Consider the following 19,702-nt stretch of genomic DNA (forward strand, 5'->3'; position numbering starts at 1 on the left):
TTCCGTGAGACTACCATCACTAGAGTACTAATCTTTGGACTTTTATTTTTTTTCTTAAATGTTTCAATTTATAGTTTATTTATATAATAATGAAAATATTTTTCTATATTTATATCATTATCAAAACTTGCTTCTAAAACTAAATGCATTAATTGAGTCACACTAACTTATGACCCAGGATTCATGCATGACCATAGGACCACCATGATTCATGACCTCTCACCCAAAAAAAAACAACAAAACAAAACAAAAATTTAAATTAAAAAAAAAACAAAACAAAATTAAAATTACACAACGTATATATCACTAAATAAATCACAAGCATAAATGCTTACTTATTTCTTTATAAATTATTATTATTATTTTATGCCAGTATATGAAAAGTAAATTCACTGCTCTTAGAATTCTATTTTAAAAATTATAAATTTATCAAAAAAATAGATATATAAAAAAATTATACTAATTATATATAAGGGATGATGATATAATTTTATGATGATAAATTCTCTGTTCTGTTGTGTAACTCTGAATGATAAATTCTCTGTCATACAACTCAGGCGCCCCACATTTTATCAAAATTTATCTAAAATTTTTAAATAATCCTCACACTCGAATATTCCACTCCTCAAAACATTCCACTTTTCTTGCTCTCCAGGTCTCCACCGCCTTTTTCTTGGGTTCTAGTGAAAAGACCATTCTACCCTCAGTTCTTCTCCTTATTTCCATCCGAATACCCCTTCAGATTCCCCCATACCCAACCGTCAAAAGATCCTCTTCTTCTCTTCTTCCCCGCCATTGCTAGCTCCCATCCTCGAGCTCAAGGTTCTTGGATGGGGATCGAGTGATGGATGATGGGATGGAAGAGGGGGAGGGCGAGAGTTCCTCTCCGCCCAAGGGTTTTGGTGGTCATGCTGCCCACGATGTCCATGATATTAAGGATGAGATCTTCTTCAAACTCGTGGAAATGGGGCATGAAGAGGTTGCCTCCAATCCTGACCTCAGAGATCATCTTGACGCCCATTTCAACCGGCTGCCGCCGAGGTTGCTTTGATTTGACCTAGGGTTTTGTTTCGTCTTTCTTGAATTTTTAGTTTTCTAGACCTTTTTTCAGCTCATTCTTCTTCGGATTTCGTCTTTGCTTTGATTCTTTATGGGGACATTCAGTTGGTGCTTTGTTAGTTCTTGATTTTTTTTTTCTTTTCTTTTTTTGGTTTGTGAGGAAATCTTGCTTTGATTATGATTGGATTTGTGATTCTTTCCTATTTTAGGTGATTTGCTTTTGGTAAGTGATGCACTGATTGTTTTGGGTCTGGTTTTTAGTTATCAGTTGGATGTGAATCTTGATAAAGCTGAAGATGTGTTGTTGCATCGAAGGATTCTAACAGAGGCTAAAGACCCGGATAAGCGCCCGGTGTTCCATGTTCGTTTCATGAAGGTATGAATGGAAGTTGCTAACTTTATCTAGTTTGATCTACTAGAGTAGTACATAGGCACATGATATATTCTTTTCTTTTAGCTTTAATGGCACAAGCATTCAAGCATTCAAAAGAAGAACTAATCTAGATTTTTCTTAGTTTTTTCTGTAGGCTTGAATTATTTGGTTTTATGCTTTTATTAGATCATGATGTCAGATATTGTTCTTTTATAGTTTATTCTTGTGCTGAAAAGCTTTGACTTCTGCCTTTTTGCTCCTCAGCGCAAATAATCCTACAATATGGCTGAGAGATATCTTCTCTTATCAATGCAGTTGCTTCTGCATCTGTTCTCAATCTTCTCTGCTATGTTTTATGCTATTTTTGTGCCAAGATAAAACAAGTATGATTAGGTTTTGAGTTTGTCATTACCTGTGAGTCTTGGATTTATTAGATTTTTCCTATGTGATCATCATGTTCAATTTCATGCTATTCACTTGAGTTGTGATGGGTAAGAAGGAGCAAAGATTCTATTGCCAAATCCATGATTTTGCACAAGCTTTTGTTATGTGTTAATGTTGACATTGCTAGTCTTTCTTCTTTCTTGATTGTGATAATATTTGAATAGAAACAAGGATTGTTGGATTGACTCTAATCCTTTCTAAAAGCTTGATGACTCAAATCTGGACCCAAGAAAGAGCGCAGAAGAAATTGAAGATGGAAGCTATCTCACAGAGGCTCTTTCCGTTAGGTATGTATCATTGATGAACTGTACAGAGTATTCTTGCTAGCTTAACATTATTGTCTACAGTTCATGTTCATTTTGGCAGTTTTAAATGACAAAGCATAAAGCACCAAATTCAAGTTTCTGTATGGTTTGGTTTGAGTTTAAGCTTCAGTTTCCTTCTTTTCAACATCATTTATCTGTCCTCTGTTTTTTGTAATCTTTGATGATTTGCTGATAAAAAGTTTGGACCAACCAAAACTAGTAACTTCTAAGCGTCCAGCTATGTTTTATTTTAATGTGAACTTGTGATACTCTCTTTGTAAATGTATATGTAATTCAATTATGCGATAAGAAGTCTGCAGATGCATCCATAGGGCCATCTTATGTGTTGCAAGATGTGTGTGGTTATTTGCAATTAACCACTATGCTTTATAACTTGCAGACGGGACAGCATATACATCCCAATCCATGAGATAATATTTTCTACTCTCGACAAGCCAAAGCTTCTTAGCCAGGTTAGTGAATCAGTGTTCTCTTGCCTTTTTTTTAAGATAGGTATTTCTCAATTCGACATGTCTCTGAAGCTCTGTCTATCTAATTTATTCCCCCTAGTCATAATATTCTGCTATTGATAAAATTTGAGATGCCAGAAATCTGTAATTAGTCTGATTCTAAATGAAGTCTTAAACTTTCTAAAATTCTGAGCTTGTTGCATGTTGTGCTCTGTAACTCTTCAATGGTTAAACTCTCTGTTACATGTCATATTGAATTTTCTTTCATCGAGTTCTTTTTAATTTTCTCTTGTATTATAACTGAATACAAAGTTTATTCATATATCACTGCAAATTTATATGTGCAAATGCACATGATACAGACTTGTATATACCTGCAGGTGCAAAGATATATTTATTTGTTTCAGTAGATACTCATCCATGCCTTATGCAGTCATATAGAATTTGAACAGCATTTGATGCATATCTTATTGTATTCTTTTTTCTTTTAACATGTTTGAAGTATTCTTATAGTTATCTGCCCTGCTGTCTGATCTTGGGCTGAACATCCGTGAAGCTCATGTATTTTCAACAACTGATGGCTATTCCTTGGATGTGTTTGTTGTCGACGGATGGCCTGTTGAGGTAGGAAAATAGCATCTTTGGAATAAAGCATTTTTGCTTTCTTATTGTCCTTAAAGTTTGCTATCCAGAATTCAGTTGAGCATATTGTACATCCCTTAAGTCAACATGAAAGGAAATAGTGTATATCAAAATCGCACATGGAAACCATTTAACAGATCCTTGTACTGCAACAAACGCCAAGTTTGCACCTCTGGGAGCAGTACGAATTATAGCTTTAAGAATTGATTTTTGCTAAATATGATTCTAGGTTCTACCAGCTGCTGTTAAAACTACTCTTTTATTACTGCTTGGTGGTTATGTTAATAAAGGGCCTATGCATGTTCATGTTTCTGTGGCAAGCCATGACAAAACCCAATGAGTAACTAGGTTCCACTCCTTTATGATCTTTCAATTATAAGGCCATAGTAACCTTTATTTAATTATCAACACCACATGCTCATCTAATATCCATGAGTTTCCTTTTAATTTTGTTTGCTGATGCTCCAATTTTCCCCGCATGATATGTATTTACTCGTATTCAACAAAAATTTTACTACAACTTTATTAGTTACTATATGTTTTTACTCCTATATGCTAATATCAGAAATTGGCCTGTTATGATGACCTCCTTTTCTTCTAAGTGTTCCCCTTTGGTGAGGAGCAGTTGTAGTTCTATTTCCCATTTTTACTGGAACTTGTCATCCAAAGGTAGCTGACTTTGTATTGTTATTGTCAGGATGCAGATGGTTTGCAAAAGGAAATTGAGATTGCAATTGTTAACTATGAGGTAGAAGTTTTCTTAATTGTGAACCTTCAGCTTACCGTCTTTGCTTGTTTTCTCCTGAAATTGGTTCATATATTTGTTTCTTAACAAAGGCAGTAGAAACGCGTGAATCAGAGTTATTCAAACTAATTTTTCAGTCAAACCATGTAAAATATACTTTTTGTTTGTTCTTTATATATTCAAGTAATACAACTGTCGGTGCTTCATTCTTATGTTGTGCTAATAACCTGATGATAGAAACATTTCATTTTAAGTTTTTTGAATGCCGAGATGGATGAGTTTATTTAGGCGATTATTTCAGTTGGTTGTTCATGAAGATAAATTTTTTATTATGTCATTTTTAACTGAAATTTATCGCGTGAGAGCTAGGCATCATTAGAGTCAAAATTTGATGCAGTCAGTAGTTATTGGAAGATTCAGTTCTTCGTTGATATATGTTTCCTTAACTTTCTCTGGGAAAGAGTTATCCTGACGCACATGATTTCGGTGTTTCCATCTGCATTCCTAAAGTGTTTATTTCGTTGCCCTTGTTGGCCCTTGTTCACTTGAAAGGTAAAGATGTAGCTTGGAGAGTTTTTGTGCCTTATTTCTATATGGTTTGTTAGGTTGCTGCAATCTATTTTGATGGGAATAGTGATCCATTCTGCATTGGCTTTTCGAGAAAATGTAGGGGTCTTTGTGTGGCTCAACTCATTCATCTGGCACAGAGAAGATACTAGCAGTGCAACCAAAAATTGGTGAATGGGAAATTGATAGAAGGTTGTTGAAAATGGGAGAGAATATCGCATCTGGATCTAGTGGAGATTTGTGAGTTTGTAACTATAATGCTATCTGATGCCCACTTTCAATGCATGCTATTACCTGTGCTACCTCTTCTGTCTTATGATTCCTTACCCTGGAACATAATTTACAGGTTTCGTGGAAGTTACATGGGCGAGGAGGTTGCTATAAAAGTTCTTAGATCTGAGCATCTTAATGAGGCCATCAGGGTGGAGTTTGCTCAAGAAATATTGATCTTAAGGTGTGAATTTCAGTATAGTGTAAAAGCGTCCCATAATATTTTATGGCTTCGATTTTTTGTTTTTAAAGGAAACCGTTTTGTTTCTTGACTGGTATCTTTCTTGCCTCCATTATTATTTGATGCCTTATACATGTCTGGGTCCATTAGTTTGTTTTGATATTGATACTTTTGTCTTGTTGCTTGCTTTTGGCACAGTGAAGTACAGCACAGGAATGTTGTTCGTTTTATTGGGGCCTCTGCAAAGCCTCCACAATTTTGTATAGTAACAGGTATCAAAATAACTTGTGCTCTAGCTGAGTGTTAATGCTGTCTTGGCAGAACCCTGTTTGAACTGCTTTTGTGATATTTCTACATTTTCTTGGTCCTTAAGTAGACAGTTCTGCTTAGGAATGTTCATCTCCTGTTGAGTATGCATTTTGATATCAGAAATAGTTAGATTGCTGATAGTGGATTTGAGCCATAACTTGTGATTATTTTCTCATTTAGAAGGATTTCAGATCATGATGTTTGTAGTTCTGCTTAATAGAGGATAAAAGCGAGACAGACAGACAGACAGATAGACAGACCTAAATATAAATTAAATGTTTCACTTTTTAGAAATTTTAGATAAACTAAAGCCGCAAAATGCTTGCCTATTTGACAAATGATATTAAGGAGAACTGTAGATATGTTTATACATGCCTGTCCTTCCACAGAACATATGTACTTAATAGTTCTGATAATAGTTCTGACTTCCAATTTACTTGATGCCTATGACTTCCACAGAACATATATAGCAAATTTAATTATTATTTAGATGAGAGGAAGAGAAAACTTCTAGTTAAGCACTCTTTCTTGTAGCGGTGCTGTACGCAAAAACTTGGTGGTTGATATCAAATTTGGGGGACAAAGAACCTGTCTATTAGTCAGTAATTTTTGGCTTCAATGGAGAAGCATCTATATCTTGTCCCTTGTGATTGTTACATCTATCTTAGCTTATCTAAGTGAAGATTTGAGTTTAAGACGTTCCATAATTGTTGGGAATTGATCTGTTTCCATTAAGTTCAAACTGAGAACTGATTATCACAGTCCCATATTCATGGGCATGGCTCCATTCAAATATTTTTGTGGTTATTTAATGTCTAATCCAGCTCCCATTCTTACAGAATACATGTCTGGAGGAAGTCTACATGATTTTTTGCACAAGGTTAACAATGTTCTGGAGCTCCCTTTGATACTTAAGTTTGCACTTGATGTTTGCCAAGGGATGAATTATTTGCACCAAAACAACATTATTCATAGAGATTTGAAGACCGCTAACCTGCTGATGGACAAAAACCATGTATGTTGCTCTTCTGTAGTTGAAAATATACACTTAGTCTAATGATTAAGAAACTTCTCTGAATTTATCCCTAAAGAATGGAGTTTGTCCTTTTGCCCACATAGGTTGTGAAAGTGGCAGACTTTGGTGTAGCGCGGTTCCAAAATGAGCAGGGGATCATGACAGCAGAAACCGGAACATACAGATGGATGGCACCTGAGGTACTTGTCTTGAGCAAAGATGGTTTTTTTTTGGCTTACCTTTGTATGCATCACTGGTGGTATAGTGTCGCAAAAATGAAGTATAGAATCTGGTGTTATTACAGAGCACATCCGCTGCAATTTTATTTATTCATAAATCTTTCATGCTTTTTTAGCTCTTGTTCATAATTATAACTCACTTGGCCTGCTGAACAACAAATTCACATTGAAGGTTCTTGTGATATTTAGAAAACAAAGACATTTTAGTCCATATATTCAGTTTTATTTCTAAAACTTGTGTCATAAATTCCAGCATGTATCTACTTTGCTACAATAATTTCCATAGTGTCTGATCCATATCTATCTGAATATCATTTTTTTATAGATTATTAATCATCTGCCATACGATCAGAAAGCTGATGTGTTTAGTTTTGCGATTGTCCTCTGGGAGTTAACGACATCAAAGGTAAGGCACCAAGCTTAGAATTTAATGAGTAGTGGGGATTCTGTTTGTCTGGCCATAAAGAATGTTTGATTTATTGTTGAAATGCAGATCCCATATGAAGATTTGACACCCTTACAAGCTGCTCTGGGAGTGAGACAGGTATATATATATTAGTTCCCATGTTAAACATGTAGGTGAAACGTGAAGATTTCATTGTTTCTTGGATCTCAATAGTAGATCAAGAAGATCTGTTAATAGAGCTGGAAATATAGATGTTTTTTTCTTGACCTTTCTGGAATGCATTAGCAGTGTGTCTTTTGGTAGTCACCCTTCCTAGAATCACATCAGTCTAGAAAATTTGAAAAGGTGATGGTGCTTTAGATGAATTGGCTTATGCATGTTTTGGGGATTGATCTTTGTTCCAAGTAATTAATGTTGTCATCAATGTAAACTAATCGCCAAACTGATACCTGCTGGTGATTCTTGTCATTGTTTCCTGCTTGTTTTTTAATACCAGGGAGTGCGCCCAGAACTTTCGGAGAATGCACATCCAGTGCTGGTAGACTTGATGAAGAGATGTTGGGAGGCAGATCCAGTGAAACGACCCAGCTTTGCAGAGATAATTGTTGAACTCGAGGAACTTCTGAAACAGGTGACCAGATGTTGCTGGGAAAGTCACCCAACCAACGAATTTTGTCATTTGAACCTTTTTGTTAGCTTCATGCAACACATTGCAGCAGCTGTGGTTGTTAAATTGATGTGCATTTAAATATCTAACATCAAAGAGGCCAATTTTATTCCATAACTACTCCCACTATACCAGTGAATGATTGTTTCTGTAATTTGTTCTGGCAGGTGACTGAGGAAAGAGGTCAAGTTGAGCGAAATGAAGCGGAGGAACTGTAGCAATAACTTGTCCATAGACTCACCAAGGATATTGAATTGTGCATTATTGGCTAAGATTACTAGCGATGGATTTTTAGCTGTTGAATGTGTCATTGTATCAATTTTTTCCATTTTTGGTCTTTGGATATTGTAAAAGTTGCAATGTGTTGGTCAAGCAGAGCTTGTAAAAGTTGCAATCTGTTGGTCAAGCAGAGCAAAGGGAAAGGATAGAAATTCAAGGAGTATACCGATGCCAAGAGGTATAAAAGATGTTGATGGGTGGTACACTACACTGTAAAATTTCCCTTTGGCTTAGAAAGAGATTTCCTCCCAGAATTATGTTGCACATTCATCATATGCTGTTCTTCTGATATTGTAAATTGGTTGCATTTTCTACCAACAGCCTCTTGTTCTCATTTGTTTTCATGATCTGTTTACTCTCATCTAGTAGTGAGTGAGTCTTGGGTTATATCTCTACAGGTTGTCAAAAAAAATTTATTTCTTGTTTGCCTGGTTAATGCAGGGTTGGTGTAGCTCAGAATTTATTAGATTCTGAGCATGGAGTTACTATTGGCAGTCAAAACAATTCCTCTTCAAGGAATCTGGGTTATTTAAGTTGTTTTGGGATCAAGCTAATTGGTTGTCTTATATATTTTTGTAATGAATCATTACTTCTGGGTTCCAGTTAAATTTAATGAATGGCTGGTTACTACTATTAATCATCGGAGGAGAAGCTCCGCAATTTTGGTATGCATGAGGCGGTGGGGACGTCTAATTCATACAAGTACAGTGTTTTTAATTGATTAGGCATGATATCTACCAAACAAATCATTATTGATGGTGTATTTATTCATCAGATTTTTATCTTGCTACTAATAATAGTAAGTAGCAGTAATGGCGAGCAATAGCTAAAAAGAACACACAATGGCCAAGAAATTAGTATTACACACTGAGAGGACAAGCTGGAAAGAAACTTCACTTAACATTAGGAAGCTGAAGACAATACACTACAACGTGACACATACATTTTCATGGGAAGGAAAACAACCAAATATATATTGCCCAGAGATACATTGCTTCACACATTTTATTTATTAGATCTTTTTAAACTGCTGTTACTACGTACTAATTACCACCCATTAATCCAACATCAAAAGCAGAGAGAGAGATCAAACACTTAAAACTTCTCTCAAACACCAGATCTGGCACTTTAGTGGTAAGGTGGTGGTGGAGGACCATGCTCAGGAATGTTATGGTACGGTGGCGGTGGAGTTGTGTACACCGGAGGTGGAGCACGGTGGATTGGTGCTGGAGGATGTCTGCCATGGTGGATGTGAGGAGGTGGAGGTGTACCATGATAAGCAGGGGTTGGTGGAGGAGTATGATATACTGGAGGAGGTGAGTGATGAATAGGTGCTGGAGGGTGACGACCATAGTGGATAGGAGGTGGTGGAGGAGTTCCATGATAAACTGGAGTTGGTGGAGGTGTGTATACTGGAGGAGGAGGAGGAGGATGAGAGTGATGAACTGGTGCTGGTGGATAGTGACCATAGTGAATGGGAGGAGGTGGTGGAGTGCCATGATGAACTGGGGTTGGAGTTGGAGGTGGTGTGTAGACTGGAGGTGGAGTGTGGTGAACTGGTGCTGGAGGATGACGACCGTAGTGTATTGGAGGTGGTGGAGATGTATACACCGGAGGAGGAGGAGGAGGAGGAGGAGAGTGGTGAACTGGAGCTGGTGGATGGCGACCATAGTGAATAGGAGGTGGTGGTGGTGGTGGAGTACCATAATGAACAGGAGGGGTGGTAGGTGGTGGGGTATACACTGGAGGAGGAGAGGGATGAACTGGTGCTGGAGGATGGTGACCATGGTGAATAGGAGGAGGTGGAGACTTGGGGTATGGATATAGTGGTGGTGATGATTGTGGAGGTGGTGCATGGTGAGGATGGTGGTGGTAGTGGTGGTGGTGATGGTGATGGTGATGGTGGTTTTCATGGGTGGGTGGAGGAGCAAGTGGTGGATAAGCAGGCTTGACTTGATGGTTTGGAGTGGCCTCAGAGACCATTCCTCCCATGAGTAGTAGAAGGAGAAGAGGAATCACCATAGCCTTCATGGTTCCCATCCTCACAATGGATATTGTGACTATGAGAGTCCTTGTGCTTGTGTTTATATAGAACTTAAGGCAGTGTCTTTGAGATTGTCACTAGTAGCACTAGAAGTAGCAGTAGTAAACTAGTAATAGAAAAGGGGTGGAAAACAAAAAACCAAAGGGAGACTTACCAGCTGGAAGCAAGACAGAGGACCGTATAAATGGTCATAATGTGTTTGCTGGGATGTATGTATGTATCTATCTATTTATTTATTTTATTTTATTTTTCTCTCCCAGTTTTCCATGCAAAATGAATTAATGCGGACTTGTTGTTTGCTTTATTATTTTTAATATTTATTTATGTTTTTCATGGGAGTATGTTTTGTTTGCTTGTGACGTGTTGACTGGGAACGGATTATGGCCCTTGCCATCCGGAGCGCGGAAATCAATGCCTCTTTAGCTCTTCTTCCTTCGGTTGCTTCTCGAGTCTTTCATAGTTTCATATAAATAATCAAATATTTAATATTTAATATATATATATATATAAAGGTGTTATTATTTATCAGTTATTTTTCTTATACTATATGGTAAATTACTAAGTGATACGTATTTTAATATTATTCGGTTTTGTTTGGTAGTGTTTCGAAGAACAAGGTTGGTTTCTAGTGAATTCTTGGATGGTCTGCGGAATCTGGACTGCTGCTGGCTTTCCCAGTTTCCTAGTTCCCACTTTGTGAAAGCTGCACGTTACCCATCATCATCTTGTTCAGATGCGCCTAATTTTAACACACATATATATATTTACTGGCTTTTTACTGTTGGACATAATTATGGGTTTCCTTTTTCTATTTTACAGATGGTTTTATAATAATTTTTTAATTAATTTTTATTTTACTCTCCACTCTTAATCTTTTACTTTTTTGTTCTGCTCCAAAAAAAAACACACACACACATACTAACACACTAGTACACTACCCCTTGTGACAAGAGTTATGATATTTTATTTATTTTTAAAAAATATTTGATTTTGTAATTTGTATATTTTTCAAAAAAAAAACACATATTTGTATTAAAATGTTATTTAATATCTAGTATAATTACTTACACATTAATTAAAAATCAACTAAATTTTTTTTTAAAAATTTATTATTTATTCTTTTCACTCTATCTTCTCAGAACATGCACAAAAAAAAACTGAGAATATATAAACAAATAAAAATATTTTATAAAGATATACATATAAATATATTTTTCATATAAAAAATATTTAAGTAATTATTCATTTTCAAGGAGCATGCAAGTAATTTTTATTTAAAAAATATTAATATTTAATAAAGATTAATTAAAAAAAAGTTTTTAAAAAAATTTAGGATAATTCTTTGAATATCAAAGTCAACCACTAAATAAAAAGTTCAACCATTCCTGCCGACACAAACCAAACGCATCAAAAAAACGTTCCTCTGAAATTCGGAAGATAAGTACTTTAAAAAATTATAAAATATTTATTTCCATGATATCTAATTTTAAGTTTTGAAATTAATATTATGGAAAATTATGTACCAAAAAAAAAAGTTAGTGCAATTATTATGTTTAAAAGCAGTACAGCTCTGACATTGTACCATCCTTGTTTTCTACTACCAATTAAAAATCACCATCACTTCTCATTTACCATTCATTCATTTATTTCTTTAAAAAATTAACACAACTAAAAATAAATAAATTCCAATTCATATATATATATATATATATTATTTTTAAATGTGTAATTTTGAAGAGTTTAAAATTATTTCCGTGATTGGCTGCAAAGCAATCGCAATAACAATTGGTAGTATGCACTGTTTGTATCTTTTATTATAAGGTCCCACAAAAAAAGAAATATGTGCAGAAATAATTGTCCTTTTGTAAAGTTTTGAAATTTCTTTTCATTGGTTACTCTGAACCACCAAAAAAATTATATTTAAAAATAAAAATAAAAATTACTATGGTTAAATCAAGCTGAGTTATTAAACATGAAAATGAGATCATCATCTATATATATATATTACCATTTTTACTTTTTAACCATAGTGTGTGTATATATATATTTGTATTAATTGTGTGTGTACATATGGATTAATTGTGTACATATGGTTCTCCTGAACATAGATGTACATATAGTTCTCATGAAAGAATTAATTGTGTGTGAATTCTTTGAAATAAATTGGTTGCTTTTTGTATGACTTTATTAGATATTTTTAATTATGAAGAGGTGTACGAAAAGCTTTTCATGCTTTAAAGTTTTTTGTAAAAAGCATATATTGTTGGGTATGTGGAGCCTGATTGTGTGACACCTCAGGAGGTGCGGGAGAGCATCGGTTTAGGTTGGAGGTGCGGGGAGGCACCGCATTAGGATCATGAGGGTAATTTGTATATGATTAGGATTATAGTTTGATAATCTTGTAAATTGTACCCAGATAGGATTTGTATCCGGATAGGTTAGGATCCGGATAAGTTTAGGATCCGAGATAGGGCTGGGATCCGGATATGATTTACCCTCTTCCGGATATGCCTCGGAGTTCTAATCCGGATATGCCTCAAAGATCTAATCCGGATATACCCTCGATTTCTTCTATATATAGGCGGGTCCCTTGTAAGATGTATGAGTGCTTCGGATATTAAAAATAAAAACCCTAGTGCGGCAGTGGGACGTAGGGCAATCTTGCCGAACCACGTAAATCTTGTCTTTCTTGTGATTGTTTTTCTACTTTACTTTTTCTCTCGATCTTCGATGGGAATCCGAATTCCCAACAACCGGTACCGAGCCTAGGTTCGAAAAATAAGAGTGGGAGCGATGATGGAAGAAGGAAAGGTTCGAATTGAGAAATTCGATGGCGAGGGACTTGGATTCGGAAGATGCAGATAGAGGACTATCTCTACCAGAGGAAGCTGCATGAACCGCTTTCAGGGAAGAAGCCAGAGAGGATGGAGCAGCGGTGCAGGATCCGCTTGATCGCCAGCGCTTGGAGTGGTTCGTTTGACATTGACGAGGGAACGTGGCTTTCAACATCGTCAAAGAGAAGACAACCGCGGATCTAATTAAGGCGTTATCAAATATATGCAGAAACCATCCGCCTCGAACAAGGTGTATTTGATGCGTCGATCCGTTTAACTTGAAGATGGTAGAAGGTGCATCATTACTGGATCACATTAATGAGTTCAATGTGATTACGACTCAATTGAGTTCCGTGAAGATCACGTTTGAGGATGAGGTAAAAGGCAGCGATTTTGCTATCATCCCTACCGGAGAGTTGGTCAACGACGATCGCAGCGATGGCGATTCAGTCGGGAAGTCGCGAAATTAAAGATGGAGGATATCCGAGATTTGATTACGAGCGAGGATATTCGCGAGAAAAGAATCGGGAGAATCGTCGGGATTAGCTTTGAGCAGTACAAAGCGGAGGAAGGAGTCGACGGAAGGGTCGGGAAAAAAAGGATCACAAAGATATTGTCTGCTGGAATTGCGATAAGAAGGGCCACTTCGATGAGTCGGTGCAAGGCACCAAAAGAAGAATAAGAAGAATCAATCGAAGATGACGATTACTGCAAATTCGATCGGCAAGATGTTGAGGATGCTCTTGTTTGGTCGTGTTGAGCAGTCCTATTGAGTCATGGATTCTAGACTCAAAAGTGCGTCGCTTTCACTCAACACATCTGAGAGAATTGCTACATAATTATGTTGCAGGAAAAATATGGAAAGGTATATCTTGCTAATAATGAACCTTTGGAGATTGCGGGAAAAGGGTGAAGTTCACATAAGGGACCGCCAGATGGAACACGATGGAAGCTACAAGAAGTTAGGTATGTCCCGGGCACGAAAAGAAACTTGATTTCCATGAGTCAGATTGACAATGCCGGATACACTATCGTGTTTGGAGGAGGATCGTCGAAAGTAACCAAGGGTGCAAGGATTGTGGTGCAAGGCAAGAAGATGGGAACATTATACATGACTTCAAAGAGCAGAGATACAATATCGATTCATGATTCTTCGATTGATTCAAAAGTTATGGCATCGAAGACTTGGGGACATGAGCGAGAAAAGGATGAAACTCATAGCATCAAGCGGAAAGTGCACGATTTGAAGATCGGTTAATGTAGGGTCTTTGTGAAGACCGTATTTATGGGAAGCATAAAAGAGTCGGGTTTCTCAAAGTCCGCAAAGAGTATCAAAAGCAAAAATGCTACAATTGGTGCACAGTGATGTATGGGGGCCAGTTCTAGTAAGATCTCTTGGAGGCTCGCGCTACTATGTTACCTTTATCGATGATTCCGCTCGAAAGAGTCTGAGAATAGACAATGGTGGTGAGTCGGAGTACTATACAGAAGCTATGCAAGTGGAAGATTACATCAAGTGGGAGTTAGCCATAAAAGAGGAGATGAACTCCCTAGAGACGAATCGGACTTGGGTGTTGACTAAGCTCCCGGGAAGAGAAAAAAAGCCTCACTGAGAACAAATGGGTGTACCATGTCAAGGAAGAACATGATGACAAGAAAAAGGTACAAGGCCGATTTGTGGTGAAAGGCTTTCGGTGGTTAATTGAGGATGAGACACTAGCATCGAAGAAGATACTTAGTGCGGAGAATCCAATGGACATGTTGACAAAGAGTGCAACCATCCAGAAACTGAGGTTATGCATGGCCTCAGTTGGCCTCCAAGTTGCTTGATAAAGAGGAGGCGCCGCACTAGGAGCATCATTTAAGCTACAGAGATGAGGACTATAAGAGAGCCGCTTATATTAGAAGATCAGTCTCCAAGTGGGAGATTGTTGGGTATGTGGAGCCTGATTGTGTGACACCCCAGGAGGTGCGGGAGAGCATCGGTTTAGGTTGGAGGTGCGGGGAGAACGCCCGCATTAGGATACAAGGGTAATTTGTATATGATTAGGATTATAGTTTGATAATCTTGTAAATTGTACCCAGATAGGATTTGTATCCAGATAGGTTAGGATCCGGATAAGTTTAGGGATCCGAGATAGGATTAGGATCCGGATATGATTTACCCTCTTCCGAGATATGCCTCGTAGTTCTAATCCGGATATGCCTCAAAGATCTAATCCAGATATACCTCAGATTTCTTCTATATATAGGCAGTCCCTTGTAAGATGTATGAGTGCTTCAGATATTAAAATAAAACCCTAGTGCGGCCGTGGACGTAAGCAATCTTGCCGAACCACGTAAATCTTGTCTTTCTTGTGATTGTTTTCTACTTTATTTTTCTCTCTCGATCTTCAGTGGGAATCCGAATTCCCAACATATATAAATTATAAACTTGGATGGATTCACAAGAGAGTGGAACGAGTATACAAAATAATACTTTTATAGAACTATGATTGATATGTTAATATATGCAATTTGATAATGTGACATGTCAGTATTATACATGTGCAGTACATGTGCATTATTAAGGTTTTTTTTTTTAATCAATGATAATATAACATCTTAATATTAAACACATGCAATTCATGTGCAAGTTACCTTTCATAAATTTAATTATCAAATTAATGTATATACACACAAAAAAATATAGAGCAGAGTTAATCTATGAGAAAATTAGATATATATATATATATATACCAACTGTGGATCCATGATCTATCGTCTCCGTAAATACCCTACCAATTGAGAGAAGAATGACAGTTATTAAAATTACCTATAATGCTCATATTATAGAGTTAATATTATTTTTATTCAAATTGTGATAGGATGTAATTGGAAGCACGTATCTTTATTTCCACATATTATTAATATCATAAAAATTATTAATATAAATACCATACTCTATTAATTTTGTTGAGACTAAAAAATGTATATACACATATATAAATGGCATCTTAAATCATTTTTATTTTTTAAAATAATGAAATTGTTATATACGTTAATTGTATAATCTTTAGATAATGGTAGACAAAACTTTGGAAAATAAATGTTCCTTTGGTCATGAAGTCATGCAAGTTGGCTTTGAAGGCTTGAACCATCAAATGGGTTATTGGGTTGACTAGAATTTCATGCCATGATAAGTGCCCTAAACTCAACCCAAAAGAGATGGCAATGCTAGTAAACAAATATCACCTTTTTTTTTGAATAATTATTTGGTTCAAGTCTTCATTCAAAGCCTTCTTTATTGTTTTCTTTGAATTTATTGGTGCGGATGTAGAAAAACTTAATAAATGTTCACACACATTGTTCAAATAAAAGCATTGGGGAAAAATAAATAAAACTTAGGGAAAAAAGAAGAAAAAATGAAGGGGAAAAAAAGGATTTTTGAGTCATATATAATGGCTACTAAAAAGAAGCCCACAAAGCCCATTTATTTGTGCCCACAACAGCCCATACTACATTTCTAGTCCATTTTCTTTTTTTGTTTTTTTTATACAAAAAATTTAATTTAGTACCATCCATTTGAAATTATTTCATGGATAAACAAAATACTTTGAAATTTGAAATGATTTATTTTTCATATTCTTTCATCAATCAATTTTCTAAGAATTACAAACTCTAAATCATTCTTGAAGAGATATTGAAAGCCATATAAAATAGTAACTCTCTCCTAACATATTTAACTCGAAACCACATATTTAATTAATCCAAGTCTTAGTCACTTGAGCATACCCAAGTTGATTTATTTTTAATATTTAAATATATATAAATATATAGTATCATTGATTTATTAATAGCTATTAGATAAACCAAATCATTGTGAGTACCCAAAAATGCAAATAATGAGAGTGAGACTTCCAAGGAGAAAAGAATAATAAAAAAACAATGAAAAAAAAAGATGGTGAGCTAAAGTAAAGCAAGAACAACCACTCCAAAAACATGCATCTCTTTGTCTCCTCTTTGCTTTTTCATGAATTGCTTAGCAATTGCCAATCCAGTTTCTTAATATGTTGGGACTAGTACGACAAAAGGAAAAAACTAAAGCTTGGTAGTTAGAACAGGGACCCTTTTCACTTTGTTCGGTTCATCATGACCATCCATTGAGCTTTGAGATTCGTGGCTCATGTGATCAAAGTGAGGAAACAATGATGCTATTGTCGGGAAAGGAGTGGGGCTATGGTTGTAATTCTCATACAAATTTTCAAACTTTATTTATTTATTTTTGCGAGATTTATAATTATTTAGATGTGAAGTTAAACAACCATAAAAAGAAAACATTAATATATCATTTAATATTTTTAAACTTACAAAGACTATCATATTTTGGTGACCATGCATATCTTGTGATGTGCTCATTTGGTACTAATAAATATTTAATTTCAGGTGTCATTATTATTATTATTATTATTATTATTGGTATTATTTTTGTAAGTCAACAAATTTTCAAGGCATAACAAAAAGATACAAATTTATAAGTCATAATATTTAAATTTATTATTTAAAAAATGAATTAGAGAATTTTAATTTCTATAATATCGATTAACTCAAAATTTTGTTGGTTCAAATTAAAAATAATCCTAAAATATAATGTTTTAAATAAATTTTTTTTATAAGAATAAATTAATCCATGAAAAAAAGAGATGAAGGGAACTTTGATTTTTTTTAATTGAAGTGGTTTATCCACCTTTTTTTTTAAATAAAAAAAAAACACTTTGATTTCATTTGATGAATGTTAAGAAAGACCAGGCAAGCATGATGTTTTTTTTAAATAAATATATATATATATATATATAACGGTTTAATTTTTTGAATAATCACTAAAGTTTTATAAAGTTACAGTTTGCTCACTCTAGTTTGATTTGTTTCTAAATAATCACTGAAGTTACTAATTATTTCAAATGTTAGTCACTCGAATGATTACCAGCTTCATTAGCTAACGTGGACACTGTGAAAAGTCCAATTAACATTTAGAAAACTGTGTCCACGTCAATTAATGAAGCATATAATCGTTCGGTGACTAGCATTTGAAATAATTAGTAACTTCAGTGATTATTTAGAAACAAATCAAACTTGAATGAGCAAACTGTAATTTTACCAAATTTTAGTGATTATTCAAAAAATTAAACCTATATATAACATTAAATTAAATTATTATGTTATTGCAGGAGGGTTTGACAACCACTCCTTCATATATGTACTACCCTCAACAGCCTTTGCTAATGTATGGGCTGCATGGTTACCAGACATTTTAACAAACTAAAGGATGACACAAGAGCATAAGAATCATCTAACACTATAGCCAGCAGAGAGCCCTAAGAATAATCAATCATACTTAGGAAGATTCAAGACAGTGCTCTTAGAATATGATTCTAGATCAATATAATCAAATCCATTCCTTAATAACCACTTCAGTGCCTATGTGCATGCGAGAGCCTTCGCCAATCCTGAGTCTTGAGTGAACGGAAGAGATCCATGAACTGCACCTTTGAATATACCAGAAACATCCCGGACAATGGCCCCATAAAAAGATGATGATAGATGAGAGCTACTCGCTACATCCACATTACATTTAAACCGCCCATTTAGTGGTTTGAATCATCGAGTATGGTTAACCTCTACTTATGGAGAGACATTGTAGAATAAGTTTGTATACCTTGCCATTGAGTCAGCACCTATAAACCCAGCTGGATGAGGCTTGAACTTGTTAATTTCTTGTTAACTAAAAGGATTGAATTTCTATTCTTTCATAAGCTACATGGAATGACTGCAGCTTTGGCAAGGTCTTGTTGTGAAGAATGAACCAACACCGAACCCCACCAATCTTTAAAAATATCTCTATTGAGTTTAAATGCCCAAATGCAAGTGAGGACCAAATTTCCTAAGCTAATAGGCATTCCACTAACACACGAATTACCATATCCTCTGTTGATTGACAAACAGACAGACAATGTTGAACTGTGATAATAGTACATTTATATAGATTGTGCCGATTTGGCAAAAGCTCCTTGCTGAAAAGCGAGCAACTACTCTGTACTCGTCTTTCTCCACCGGCTCTCAATCTTTTTCTTTTTTTTTTCAGAATAAAAATTAAAATAATAATATATACCAAAGTATAATTTATTAACAAGTTAATAAACTAAGACAATTCTAAACCAGGCTAAACAATATAAACCTAGGGCCCCTTTGGTATTTTGCAGGGAAAGTAATTGCATGTAAAGTCTTTGCAGGGAAAGACTTTGCATGCAATTACTTTACCTGCAAAATAACATTACAACGTTTGGTTATCTCAATCAAAATTATAATTACTTTGCATGCAAACTTAATTCTCACGTTTGGTATGAACTTGTTTTCAATGTAAAATTAAGTTTATTCTCATTTTTGCACTTAGTTGTTATAGTTACTAAATTTGGGTTTTTATTCAACTCTAATAATATTGTTAACTTAGTCCAAATAATAATTAACCTATTCTTCATAAATTAAAAAAAAAATCAAATGGGGTTTTTATGTTTTTTTAGTACACTAAAAAAAATATAGATTTAAACCACCATGTGTTCCTAATTGTCCATCATACAATTTTATTTGTTTCAATTCTTACATCTATTGCCTTGATTGATATTATCCAACAAATATTCATGACACATTCCAAATGAACAATCACACATTAATAAATAGCTCAAAGTATTACCATAAATTCATAATTCAAACTCAAAAGTACGACAAAGTCCACCCAGTTTTATTATCCGACACTAGTGTTTTATTATCCACACTAGTTCACATTACTTTTGTTTTCAAAGTAAATTTATAATCTACA

The 19,702-nt window shown here is 35.1% G+C and overlaps 2 protein-coding genes across 2 annotated transcripts; one reads left to right on the forward strand and one right to left on the reverse strand.

Annotated features, from left to right (window-relative positions):
- The first annotated feature begins 683 nt into the window (after positions 1-683).
- On the forward strand, positions 684-8,313 carry LOC120252966 (serine/threonine-protein kinase STY46-like). The gene is made up of 15 exons (XM_039261184.1): positions 684-1,041; positions 1,321-1,435; positions 2,081-2,163; positions 2,582-2,654; positions 3,165-3,275; positions 3,991-4,041; positions 4,709-4,845; positions 4,952-5,059; positions 5,255-5,328; positions 6,205-6,380; positions 6,485-6,580; positions 6,945-7,025; positions 7,113-7,163; positions 7,522-7,656; positions 7,860-8,313. Exons 1-15 carry the CDS (start codon positions 845-847, stop codon positions 7,908-7,910), a joined length of 1,539 nt encoding a protein of 512 aa, XP_039117118.1. The 5' UTR covers positions 684-844; the 3' UTR covers positions 7,911-8,313.
- Positions 8,314-8,816: 503 nt separating this feature from the next.
- LOC120252910 (extensin-3-like) lies at positions 8,817-10,048 on the reverse strand. Its single transcript, XM_039261104.1, has one exon. The coding sequence runs from the start codon at positions 10,009-10,011 to the stop codon at positions 9,100-9,102; it is 912 nt and encodes a 303-aa protein (XP_039117038.1). The 5' UTR covers positions 10,012-10,048; the 3' UTR covers positions 8,817-9,099.
- Positions 10,049-19,702: the final 9,654 nt, after the last annotated feature.

Source organism: Dioscorea cayenensis, chromosome 25 (genome assembly GCF_009730915.1).
Source record: "Dioscorea cayenensis subsp. rotundata cultivar TDr96_F1 chromosome 25, TDr96_F1_v2_PseudoChromosome.rev07_lg8_w22 25.fasta, whole genome shotgun sequence".
NCBI lineage: Eukaryota > Viridiplantae > Streptophyta > Magnoliopsida > Dioscoreales > Dioscoreaceae > Dioscorea > Dioscorea cayenensis.

Coding starts and splice junctions, on each gene's coding strand:
- LOC120252966 (XM_039261184.1), top strand. CDS start 845: ATGGATGATGGGATGGAAGAGGGGGAGGGCGAGAGTTCCTCTCCGCCC. Junction 2,164..2,581: donor ACAGAGGCTCTTTCCGTTAG/GTATGTATCATT, acceptor TATAACTTGCAG/ACGGGACAGCATATACATCC. Junction 3,276..3,990: donor TCGACGGATGGCCTGTTGAG/GTAGGAAAATAG, acceptor TGTTATTGTCAG/GATGCAGATGGTTTGCAAAA.
- LOC120252910 (XM_039261104.1), bottom strand. CDS start 10,011: ATGGGAACCATGAAGGCTATGGTGATTCCTCTTCTCCTTCTACTACTC.